At 41.4% G+C, this 13,198-nt stretch overlaps 1 protein-coding gene across 3 annotated transcripts in view; it reads right to left on the bottom strand.

Moving 5' to 3' along the window:
* Positions 1 to 13,198, bottom strand: part of LOC108116892 (acetylcholinesterase) — a 38,570-nt gene that overhangs the window by 20,145 nt on the left and 5,227 nt on the right. For all 3 annotated transcript variants that reach the window (XM_041818946.1, XM_041818944.1, XM_041818945.1), the window contains 4 exons: positions 4,228 to 5,080; positions 2,613 to 2,751; positions 1,928 to 2,473; positions 1,583 to 1,790 (listed from right to left, as the gene is read on the bottom strand). In XM_041818946.1, the coding sequence (XP_041674880.1) occupies positions 1,583 to 1,790; positions 1,928 to 2,473; positions 2,613 to 2,751; positions 4,228 to 4,541 (1,207 nt within the window). In that variant the 5' untranslated portion in view covers positions 4,542 to 5,080. The remainder of the gene's footprint in view (positions 1 to 1,582; positions 1,791 to 1,927; positions 2,474 to 2,612; positions 2,752 to 4,227; positions 5,081 to 13,198) is intronic.

Below are 13,198 nucleotides of genomic sequence, written 5' to 3' on the forward strand. Positions count from 1 at the left end.
TTTTCCTCGCTGGGTAATAAAAAATAATTACAGCTGAACTTTAACTCAACTTTTAGCGGTAATAGTTTGCTGGCGCTCTTTAATAAAAACCGCCCCCCTCCTTTAACTCGATAATGCTGCGGCACGTGTGGCACTCACGCGTCCCGTTCCGCCCATCAAGTTGAGGGCTCGCTTTTTGCTTTCGCTTTTCCACAGACCACCCACCGACCACCCACCCATCACACACACACACTCAGCCCAACGACCCACCGCCCCCCGCTGTCACCTGAGCAAAATATATTTAAATAATTTATGATGCCGTCCCGCACAGCTGAGCGCCATATCAGAGTGCGTGTGTGTGTGTGTGTGTGTAAGTGAGTACGGATGTTTTTCCTTTTTTCCCGGGGTCACCGCAATTTGCGTGGGCGAGTCTGGCAAGTTTCGCCGCCTTTTTTTGTATTTTTCTGTATTTTGACTCCGGCAATTCCGGTGCGTTGACACATGCCGCACTCGGAATTTTAAGTTACCTAAATTCGTAAATCGCATTTTATGGAGGAGGTTGGAAAATTTGGCAGAGACTAAGCTCCAGAAATATCTTCTCTTCTGACTGGCTGAAAGTAAATCCAACTTGCTTAAATTCTTGTTTACTTTTAAGCTTTAAGGCTTAACTTATTTAAGAACTAATTAATCAATTCTTCTAATTAGTTAATATACACCCACTGATTTTGTTAAGATAAATTATACTTGAATAAAGTTTGAACATACCCAAACCAAAGTTTTATTTACTCTTCCCTTACTTTAAATTAAAGTCAAGTTCACAGAAGTTCGTAATTTGTGTGCGAAGCCAAAAAAATGGGAGGAAAAAAAACAAAAGCCGAAGCCGGAAAAGCCAACAATACAGGACATTATACAAAGTGCAGTTTTGCGACATCCAAACCAGAACTAAGCCGAGCACAATGTAACCACCAGAACCACTAGCAGTCCTCCTGGCCCTCGAAACCCAAAACCCACGTACCCTCTAACCCCCTAACCCTCTAAACCCACCCTAACCCCACTAACCCCCTTGATTCGCCGCTGAGTGTCATGCAATAAACCATAAAAATTAAGCACTCGAGCCAACAGAAAGTACCGAATGCATTACGAGTGCTCGAAATGTGCAGAGGAAATTTTTGAAAGGCAGCCATGGCTAAGCCACCTTCTCACCCATAAAACGACAAGAATAAAATGCATTTTGTCTGCCAGCCAGGCCACAACAAAAAGTATATATATATATAGTATATGTATAGTTGGAGAAAAGTAATAAAATCTCAAATGGATGTAGTAGAGCTCCGAGCTGCAGCGTAAAAGTTTTTTTTTTGGAGGGGAGGGAAGGGCGATGTAGAAGGAAGCTGGGCTAAAAAGCTTGGCAAACAACATTGGCAATGGGTAGTACTTTGTTTTGGATAAAGTTTACCGCTGACGTCAGCCGCAGTGGATGCAACAACAATGGCGACAAGGACGACCCAGAAAAATAATGGGAAGATAGGTAGATCCCGGGATGGTCGTGATGAAGTCACAATAGCTGAAGGAAACTGCTGCATGGTCTTTAAACAAGAACACTCACCCTCATCCCGGACATTTCCCATCAGGATGTCGTAGTCCTTAAGATCCGCCGTCTTAAGCAGCGTCATAGGATCCGCCGGCAGGAAGGCACCATCAATGGTTGGCGCCGAGGGGAAGCTGAGGATGCCCGAGTAGGAATTCCATTGCTGCACTGAGATGGTCTTGGCATCCACCGAACGCATGCAGCTCATCACGTGAGCGGGATTAGTCTGGATTTAAATGGGAAATGCTCTATTAAAATGATGTTCTGTCTTAGGGAATCTGGTTTAGGTTGTTGGTAAATATGATTATATATACTATAAGGCGTGTAGTAAAACCAGAACTCAGTAATCATCACCCAACTCACCTTCAGCATGGAGGCATTACAGTTGCAGTCATTGATCAGCGCCTTGCCGATCTCAACGGCCTTTTCGGAGGTCATGTGACTCCAGGGGGCATTCATTGTGCCCGACTGCATCATGCCCCTCTTGACCAAGCCCCTCGTCACCGGCGACATGAGCTGGGCGTTCACTGAACTAGAGCCCGCCGATTCTCCGAATAGGGTCATCCACTCCGGATTTCCGCCAAAGGCATGGGCGTTGTCCTTTAGCCAGCGAATGGCCAGAGCCTGATCCCAGAGGCCCACATTTCCGGGCGCCTCCTCCGCGAAATCCGATGGCATTTCCGGTGCCAAATGCAGGAACCCAAAGGCACCCACTCGATATTGGAAGGAGGCCACTATCACATTGCCAACGGCGGCCATGATATCCGCATTGTAGATGTCCAAAGTGGCAGATCCGGTCATGAAGCCACCTCCATAGATCCAGATCAGTATGGGCAGTCCGTTGGTCGTGTTCTGTGGATTGCCGTTGTGGATGAGGTGGTCCGTGTCGGCCTGTTTTCCATTGGGGTGCTACGGAAATGAATTGGGAAATGTACAAGATTATTTCGAATATTTTATGTTAAAGAGAAAGCGAGTTTAAAATATCTAGTAGTATGATTTAAAATTAAACTAAAGAGCTTTAAATGTTTTGTAGAAATTCTGAACTTACCTCGCCCCCGTTAGCACCACGCCCATGACGGAGACGTGCCTTTGCCGGCGCCCAGACATTTATGTAGAGGCAATCCTCGGACACATTGGTATTGGGGTTCCAGATCTCCTCGCCGGAGAAGCCCGGGAAGTACTCGTAACTGGGTTCCGGAAAGGAAAGGCAAGTGAAAGAGAAGAGAGTTCTTGATTAGTTGGTGACCCATATGCAAATCAAAGGCTGTTTGTCGTCCCCATCTGGAATTCGGTCATGCCAATTACGAAAAACTAACCAGCTGTGTTATTTATTTTTATTCGCTCTCTCTTCCGTTTTGCTCGTTTTGCTCTTACTCCGGATTTTCATTTCCCCACAAACAAAAAAAAAAAAGAAAAACACTGAACACACACACACACACCTCCCGGTGCCCCACAATTTGACATAGTTTTTCCGCTTTATAAATGTTGAATCGCTCGAATCGATATCCTACGCATTCGTAGAAAGCTCAGCATTTGTCTGTCTCCGTCTCCATAGATACATTTATATACGTATGTGTTTGTATATGTATTGATATGCATGTGTGTGTGTATGCTTAGGTGTGTTTAGCTTCGTGTCCATTAAAATTAACTTTGCCGTTTCGCATAAAAGTAATTTATCACAGACGGAGAAGAAGAGGCGATTTCTCTTTATCACTATATTTTTCTAATTTCCTTTTGCGGCCCACACTTTGATGACTTTTCCTTTTGGGGTGCGGAAAAACTTTGCTTCTCTATTTCAAGAGCAAAAGTAAAGCAAACCAAAAGAGTTTGATTAAATAAATGGAATTGGAAAGACAAACATTTCTCTATACGTTATCAAATGTAACGTATCTTTAAGATTTTTAGAGAAAGAATTTAAAGATAGATTAAGCTAGTCAAGTTCATCATTCTATTTTCATAATATTTTATCATATTTTATTTTATGATATATTTCACATATAATTAAGCTTTTAAACTGATTCTGACCATCCCCATTAATCCATAAAAATATCCAAGTTACATCCTTAAAATGTTAAAATAAAATTGTTTAACTTCATTAGTCGTATCTTTGCAAACAATATATATTCTCATTTCGACAAACATTGAATGGCAAACAATGTGCGATTGCAATTGGCAGGGACCAACATGCTGAGCAAAGTTTCCAATTGGCTTTTTCCGTTTTGGCCGGCTTTTTTGCATGCGGCATGACGTCACTGGCAACAGTTAGGTCAACAGCGAGCTGCTGCTGCCGCTGCCGCTGCCGCTGACACTGCAACCGGGCTGCGATTCGCCTTTCTAGGTCAAATGCAGAAGTGGAGCGTACCACCACCAGTCAACCGCCTTTCTGAGCCCCAGAAATCCCTTAAGCCAGTGATGACAAATTGTCTTTATTTCCGGAAATATATGGCCCTGTTTTGTTTGGCTTAGCCAAAAATATTAAGTATTAGCCCCTATCTAAGCCGTTTGCTTCTGAACTTCTGTTGAGGCTATCTTATCATGAAAAATCTTTGGAGCTACTGTGGATTTATAAATTTAAAATTGGTAATTTGATTATATTCTTAAGCTCATCTATAAATTATAATGCCCCCTATTATATCTAATCCTTGAACCGCTAATAAACTTACCGCTCTTGGACGCAGGTGGCGGATAACCGTGTGGCGTCTAGAACGCCGTGCCAGGGCTCCGCAGGAACCGGTTTGCGGAAGCGCAGGTCCTCGACGGGGGGCTTGGCATAGGGAATGCCCGTATAGACATGGACTTCGCGGCCCTGCACCGTGACAGAGCGACCACGGACTGGTCCGGAGGATGTTTGCACCACCAGGCGATCCATGACGCCACAAACGCCGGAAAGGTGCAGGGATAGCACCAGAACCAGGGGCAACGGTAGGGGCAGGGGCAAGGACATGGGCAGGAGACTGCTCTGCCGTACGGATGCCATGACGCGGATGCGCAGGGCAACGATGGGTAGCTGTAGCGGTGGCTGTGGCGATGGGTAGTGGCGGTGTCCTACTTTGGCCTGACGTCACTGGCACTGACCACTTGTCTCTGGTATCTGCTATTCGCGATTCGCACGCACGATTTCTGCTCGCTGGGTAACTCGGTACGGAACTGGTGTCTCTGGCGGATTCGGGATGCCTGCCCGGCACTGCAAGCCGCATCCACAACTTATTATCCGGTTGAGTTCGCCGCTGCTGCTGCTGCCACAATTGCCACTTGAAGCTGCCGGCCGTGTGTTGCACTACACATTCTCCCGCCGCAGCAGCTTTGGAATCAGGAATCTGGGAATCTGGTAACTGGTAACTGGTAACTCGGTACGTGTCCCTCGGAACTGGATTCGGTTGGTCTTGGTTCTGAATGTGGACTGGGGTCTCCTTCTTCTACTTCTGTTCACTGCGGTTTCCTGCGCAGCTGTTGCACTTTTTGCAGCGCCCGCTCCGGCTGCTCGGCTTTTCTTCTCCGGCTGCGGCTGTGTTTGAACTGCAAACAGAAAGAACAGGCATTAAACTATTTGTCTGGGCATCCTGACAACGTATTTTTGTTCTGCGACTGCACCGGAATAAAATATAGGGCATATTTTTATTCAGTTTTAAATAAGTTTGTTAGTTCAAAACTCCCAGCCTTAAGCTTTAGATAATTATTGGATATAAATAATATTTTATAAAAAGATATAGTACGAAGGGATTTTATATGGTGTCATGTGAAGAAGATATTTCCATCTTTTTTCTTAGTGTTCTGTTACAGCTCGCACACACACACACACACATACACAAACACAAGGACGAGTTGACTTGCTGGGTGCTTGTGTCTGTGTTTGTGCATGTGTCTGTGTCGTCTGCCCCCGTTTGTATGCTGCAATATTTATGTGTTTGCCTTTGGGTTAGTGTGTGTGTTTACCACTTGAGCAGAGATGCAAAGCTGCCTCCTTTCTTGGTCTCGGTTTGCATTCAAAACTTTGTGAGTGCCACCTGTATCCACCCATCATCCCACACACCTGCACCAGGGGGAGCGGGCTGGGCCACTCACAGGGTTCTAGGATTCTCTCGAGTGGCGCATATCGCTCTCTAAGGCTTTGCCTGCAACGTCGTTAAACATATTTTCTTATATGCTTTCATTAGAGTCACTTGACCGATTTAAGCAAATATCCTTTCAAACCGAAGCAACCGAGTAAACCAATGGAACCCCAAGGCGTTTTGTGCCAATTCGAAATTTCTGGCACTGATGGAAAAGCGAAAGGTGCATTTTCAAAGGAAAAGAGGGCCTGGGAAAACCAAAAACCTTGATTTAAAGACAAACTTAATAAAAGCTTTTACATAATTTGTTGAAAGTTATCAAAGAAGTTGATTTAGAGAGTCTTAGCAAGTTAAAATATAAAACAAAATCCTAAATTTATAAGTAAGTTCAATTTCATTTGTTAGCCAACTTAAATTTTAAAGAATCTAAACGTTTTTTCTTAAAAATTTGAATAATTTTAAATAATGATAAACAAATATTTAAATTTAGGAAATAAAAAGTGTTTCCTCTTCTTGAAATTCCAATCCAAACCCTTTGTGAGATGCAATAAAATACAAAATAAACAATTTAGGAGCTCCACTTGCCTTTCCTGCTCTCTGACATTTCTCGATAAATTAAACTCGGGAGGCTGCAGTTTGGAAACAAGGAAAACGAGCCTTTCCCGGTTGGCAAATGACTTTTTGCAGCCCATGTCCTTGACGTTTTTCGAATTGCAGCAAACTTCTGGCATCGAATTAAGCCAAGGAAGTTGACATGTTTGTGTGTTTGGACTGGGCCTTGCATGCTGACAGACCATTAGACGGTCGTATAATAACACCAATGCCACGCCCCTTGCAGTTGCAGCGCCCCCAGAAGGAGTCCCCCATTGCTTGATCCCTCTGCAAAGGAGAACTTGTCTGCAAAGAAGGACAAAGGAAGAAAAGAGGCTTTCTCAGCTGGCGCCGCAGTAATTTAAATGTTATTTAGCCGCACAATTAAAATGGCATTAAGACGCGACCGAAATGAGAGTTGCACGTTGGCAATTTAATTCGTTTCTCACTCCCCCCATCCTTTTCACAAAAGTGCACATTTTAGCTAAATTAGCTCAATTTTCTCCCAGGTCCTTTTCATTTTCCCTGAGTTTCTCCTGGCAATGGTGGCAATCTTTCAGTCCAGCTTCCCGAGGGTGTTTCAACATTTGTCGCTGCCTGCTTCTGGTGAGATAAGACGACGTCCTGGCCTAAGTGAATATTTTCTTAATTTCTTGCGGTTGCAGCAGTTTTTCTTCCTTCCACTTTTTCCACGAAGAGTCGCAGTTTTCAGTAGAACTTTCCATAAACATTTTCACTTTTTTAGCCTGCGTTTGCAAGAGGATTATTTAAGAAGGGAAAAAGCGACCAAAAGTTGTATTTATCTTATTTTATTTGATGTCTGGAAGCTCACAATTTAAGCGCTTAGTTTCAGCTGACATGAACAGTTTTTCAGTTGGCCAACTGTGTGTGCTCACAAAGTTGCAACTTGAAAGTTGGCTAAAGCAGCCACTAAAATACCGACAAGAGTGTTTTAACTAAATGAAGCAGTCTTAGTTTGATTCGAGGAAACGGTAGAGAATATTTCATAAGCCTACTTTTGCAATTCATAGAAGTATGCTTCTAAGCTTGATTAATCCTCACTGTGTAAGAAGGAAAAAACATTTTAAAAACTAAAATAAACTCTTCTGAATATCAACAATTTTACAGAAAAAATCTCTTGTTATTTAAGCTTCTTAATTTATTCACAATGTGAATCAAAAGGCAAATAAAAACCTGCGTCAAAAAAATTTTAATTGAGATGCAGAGATTTTTCAGTTTGGTTTTATTGTGGCAACATATTTTCTGTATGGCATAGTTTCTCTTGTTTTGTTTTCGCTTTTCCATGGAAATCCTTCGAATGCTGCCATGGATATGATAACCCAGAAAGCGAGATAGAAATAACAGGGAAAACGAGCGTTAGAACGGGACAGTGGAGAGCGCGAAAATTTTAATGACATTCAAATTAAATTATAATTTCAAAAGTTTCGGCGCGCAGAGGGCAGTGAGCGTTGTTGATGACGACGATGACAAGGACATGACCAGGTGGCACAGGTGAAAGGCACCTCCTTACCCGCCCTCGCTCTCTCTCTCTCTCTCCCTCAATCGGGTCAGCTTTGTTGGCCAAAGGTCACAGCAACAGCAAAGGAAAAAAGGTTTGGCCTCATATACCCCGACGCCCGCCTGTTCCCAATCAACTTTCTTCATTCTCTTCATTTTCCCACCTTTCCACTTGCCCCCATCGCTTGTTTATTTCCCTTACGTTTGTTTTCAAAATTTGGCAAATGCTAAAAAACATGGCCAACGACAAAACGAAATGGTAAAAGCCAAAGGGTAAACAACACAAAAGCAAACGAAACAAAAACAAAAACCAAGAGAGAGAGAGACAACAAAAAAATGGCTAAGGAAAAAAGAAAGAAAATTCGGAAAAGCCGAGCGAGTGTAGGGGGAAAAGTTAACTGTGTTTTGTTTGTGTTTTCATTTTTGTTTACGAGGTTTTGATGTTTGGCTTTCATGTTGTTTCTATTATTTTTGTTCCCCTTTATCTGTGTGAGTATCAAGCTATGTACTATGAAAAATATTTCCATAATTTTAAAACAAATATTCTGAAAATTAGAAAACTAAACAGTACAAAAACAGGTTATCTAGTTTTTTTATTCTATTGTATTTAGGATTTACTATATAATAATACATTTTATTGTCTAAACAACATTTTCTAAGAATGAAGAAACTAACTAATACTTTAATATATAATTTAATATCTGAATCTAACATTTTGTAAAAGTAAGAAATACATGACTATAACCTTTTCTAACAGTGTTTTTGTTAGATGTGTCTGGTTTAATTGATGAGTTGAAGAGGGTAGTGGAGGCAGGCAGGCCGCCAGTCAGCGAGGCTTAATTGATACCCCCTGCTATAAAAGGTTAGGAATGAGAGACAGGTGTATATTTTGGGATGAATACCTAAAGGAATATTGGCCAAATTTGGCTGTCTCTTGTTTTTATTAAGTTTTAAAACGAACTGCAGGCTAAATGTCTTGAACAAATTTAAGAAAGAAGAAATAGAGTAAGTTCAAGTTAAAGGGATATAAACTCGTAACATGTGTATCTTGCTAAGCAAATCTTATTCAATAATTTCCGTGCCATTTCTTTGCATTCTCTCTTCCGGTCTATAAACCGCCACGCAATCATTAAACCCCGAAAAATATGGCCATCTGCTTTAATGAGGCACAATCATCATCAAGTTTTCACTGACCATTTGACCTTTTCATTTGCCAGGCAGCAGGACTCCGATCACAGGCCTTTAGCCAGGCCATTAGGCGAATGTCTGGCGCCAGGCGAACTATAAAATAAATGCTCGGGCGTGGCTCAGAAGGCGGTTGAAACCCAAGAACTAACACGTTCCCAGGAGCTTTTATTCATCTGTTAACAAAAACTATTCAGCAATAAAATAAAGTCATTATGAATAATTTTAATTCTAGAATATTCTACACCATCTGATTTGAAAAAGTTGAATTTCAATATTTATCCGAACCTTTCATTTTTGAGTGAGTCTGTGGAAAAACTACCCACTAAATCGTCGAAATTGCACAGCATGAGACCAAAAACTGAGAACAAGAGGAGGCAGCCAGTAGCGCTTAGTTTTTTATTGCATGGCGCCGCGTGTGGCGGCTGCGGCGATTGAAGTGACCCCCATCTGGGGAAGGGGCAGTGGGTGGTAAATGGGCGTGTGAGTTCGGGGTAGCTGGATGCAGGAGGTAGGTGGAAGTGGGTGGCGCCGGCAGTACGTCCGGTGCACGAGTTTGGCTTTAGTGGCTCTCGCCCGTCACCGGGGCTCGTTAACGCTGAGACGCTCAATTTAGCGCGACTTATTCAGGTTGCTGCTCCGCTTGCCTCCGCTTGCGCCCGTGTGACTGACCTTGATGATATCACCACAGCCATGTCGTCGTGGCCATCGTCATCCCAGGCCGCAGTTACCTTCCTGCTCCTCCCATCTCCTATTCCATTTCCCAAAACAACACGGCGACAAATTCTTAAAAACAATTCACTTCCGTTTAGTCCTAGGCGTATTTATAAACTACTTTATTAAAGAGGTTACTTAATATAGATAAGCTGAGCTTGATTTAATCAAAAGCTAAGACTTCTAATTATATAATAATCAAATCGTTATAAGTAAATCAATTTAGTAAGAACTAAGATGATAGTATGGTAGTTTTCCTATTAATATCTTTAATTTTTTCTCCGTGCATTCCAAGACATGTGCGAATCTCTCTCGGGCGGACTCCCAACTCACACGACAGTAACCCTCGAGCACACCGAGCCCCCGCCCCTGCCCCTACCTTTGTCCCTGTCCCTGCCCTTGGTGTCGATGTCTTGGGTCTCCTCGGCTTACCCGTGGGTGTGCTGCACTTAAAGCCAAAATAAAAAATCAATAATCGGGGAATGACAAGTCAACAGCCAACAGCAGCTGAGCTGAACTCAGGCGGAGCCGCCATTTCTGACTGCTCCTGCCTCCAACGCAAACACACACAAGCACACACTACCGCAAAGAAGGACATGTGTGTGAGTGAGTGTGTTTTTGGGGCAAAAGTTGTATATTAAGTAACCTGAGCGAGTTGGGGAGTCCCCGGGACACGTACTCGGCACACACGACCCAAAAACGTGCACCGCAGGTCTCGACTCGAATTTATGGCAGTTTCGCTCCATATTTATGTGTTTTTTTCTTCCAGCTTGCAGTTGGTTATGAAATATATACGGAGTCGTTAACCTAGAGAGAATGCAAAGCCCTCCAAAGAAATGGAAACGCAAAGAGATGAAGTGGAACCAGCAGATGAAATACGATTTGGTAATGGAATTTTAAAGAGGGCAACTAGAAGATAAATAATCGTAAAAGAGCCAAGAAACGAAAATAACGTTTAATAAATTATTAAGAAAAAACTATGATAAATAAAAGCTTTAACAACAAAAAAGCTTTAGAAGTTATTGAAAATAAAAATCACACAGCCGAACTTTTATAGAATACCAACAACCAGCTTGAATATTAAGTATACGCCATGTGGCTGCTGCAAGTTGGCCTCTCTGGCCTGAATGATTATGAATACTCAACGTCCAATCCCTGATGGTCGGTCCTTTCCGATCCCTTTGTCCCTTTTCAACTGATGATGCTGTAAAATGTCAAATGTGAGTGCTGCTTTCATATGAAATGACGCAAGAAATAAAAGCGTTCGCCTTTGGGGCGTTGCTGCCAAAGGGCAACCATCCATCCATCCATCCTTCTATCCTTCCATCCTCCAATCCATCCAAGTATATAATGCAAAAGCCTGGCAAGTGACGTCACGGCCATAAAGGCCTGCATACCTATATGTATATACGAATATTTTCTGACCACAAAATCCCGTCAGCCCACAGAATAACCAACTCAACCTGAGGCGGTTTAATTAATCGAAAGGAACGTCATCAGCATCCGGCGAACGCAGTGAATACGTTGCTCATACGACCTGTGTGCAACCTGTCCTGGCAACAACTTTGACTCAATTTGAGCTATTCAGACTATATAATGCAATCGGTGCAGCACATCACATCAATCAACAACAACCATAACAACACGCTTCAATGAACCGACGAGCAACAAAAACAATCAATATTGTGGATGTGATGATAACAGAGCTCGTTTGTTGCTCCCCCGATAATTATGCTCATAAAAGCGTAAGAGTTTTAATTGGGCTGCTTATTACAAATAATCAGAGCCTCCACCGTCGGGCCATAGAAAGTCTGATCGGAATCTGAGGACCAGAGCACAAGTCTCATAATATATATATATCTAGATGGGGCGTATGCTTGCCTGAGTTATTCAATTTGTGGCATCAGCCAAATTGCAGCCACAGCAACAATTATGGCAATCACACAGCGACCATATGGCAAAAACAGCAATAACAATATGCATAAAAATTAAAGCGGAAAACGCGTTGGAAATTAAATTGAATTTTAATTGGCCCACGCATCAATAATTTGTAATTTGTTACAATAATTACAAAGTTATTTAATATTTATGTTGACTCGACGCTTGTCAATTAGTCTGCTTCATCCAATTAAGGTTGATTAAAAAATTATATTCTCCACTAAGTACACACATATGTCTATGTATATTTGTAGATATATATGACTATATATATGCAGTTAACTTGAAAAAATATCAAATTAATCTTTTGTGGTTTCCCGATTAAAGTCAAAAATCCAGTCATCTCATTAATTATTATTTAAATTTGATTATGGCTTAACGTTTCAATTAATTTAGTTTTTATTTATATTTTGCGCTTGATAAAAAGTTAACTAAATTAATGACTTTGTATATTCATTTATAAAATTTTAATTAATATGATTTGTTTACAATTTTTTTGGGCTAAGAACTTTAGCAATTACATAGGCATTGGGCTAAATCTAATGGTTTTTCTTGTTTATCTGAATTTAATGAGTTTTCTTTTACATTATAATATTTATTAAATAATATAAAATTATTTATATTATCGCCTTAAGACGCCTTCATTACTCCAAAGTATTTATTTCACATATTCAAAATCGAAGGGAGCGACTTTTCTAATCGCTAACACATTTTAAGTTTAATCAGTGCATGTTAAAGCAAAGCAAAAGTTGATGGCACCGGCGATAACAACAGTAACACAACCTCGACGAGCAATTTACAGGCAAAGCAAAGGCGAATACAATCACACTAAAATCGCGCATACGCCGCGTATTCCCAAAGAAACAGCACAACTTCGCATTTGTTTGCCTTTGAGTGGCACATGCGCCACACTTGGCACTTGCTTTTATTTTACCCTGGGTTACTTTTAATGCCCAGAGCACCAGGGCTAACACACACACACACATGCTGGCTAACACAGACACACATCAAGCGGCTTATTCCCAGTACACGTCACGGTCTCAAAGCGTGTGTGTATGCTAGTGTGTGTGTATTCTTATAAGTGATTATCTGCCTGTAAAAATGGCGTAGAAAGTGGGAGCTTATATTCCCATACACTGATGCGCATTTCACTATGCAAAAGGGTTATAAAAATGCTTTTAAACTACTCGGGAAATAGTTTTCGTATTCGTATTATTAGTTTAAAGATAGTTATGAAACTTTAAGTAGAGTCGGACAGAAAGCATCACATAAATCAGATAGTCTTTCTTTCATTTTGGTCAATAAAAATATTGTTTTAATAATGTTAGAACATAGATTAAGGAATGATGAATTCTTAAGTAGAGAGGTTTAAAGGTTAGCTTAGAAAATTTATAGACTTAAGTGAGTTTGTTTTAATATTAAGTTCTGGTCTAAAATCCAAAAACATTATAAATTTAAAGCTTCTTTAACGAGTCTTTTATTTAAGTATAGCCTGATTACAAACTGCATACACATTTTGTTGCTAGTAGTATTGTAAACTATGTTGCTGCACCAGTTTCTCCTTCGTAAAACCAATAAAATCTAATGAGACTGCAGCAGACAACAAATCGCGTTATTATCGCCGGGCAATGGCCAAGAG

The sequence above is a fragment of the Drosophila eugracilis genome, unplaced genomic scaffold (assembly GCF_018153835.1).
Source record: "Drosophila eugracilis isolate 14026-0451.02 unplaced genomic scaffold, ASM1815383v1 contig_415, whole genome shotgun sequence".
Lineage (NCBI taxonomy): Eukaryota > Metazoa > Arthropoda > Insecta > Diptera > Drosophilidae > Drosophila > Drosophila eugracilis.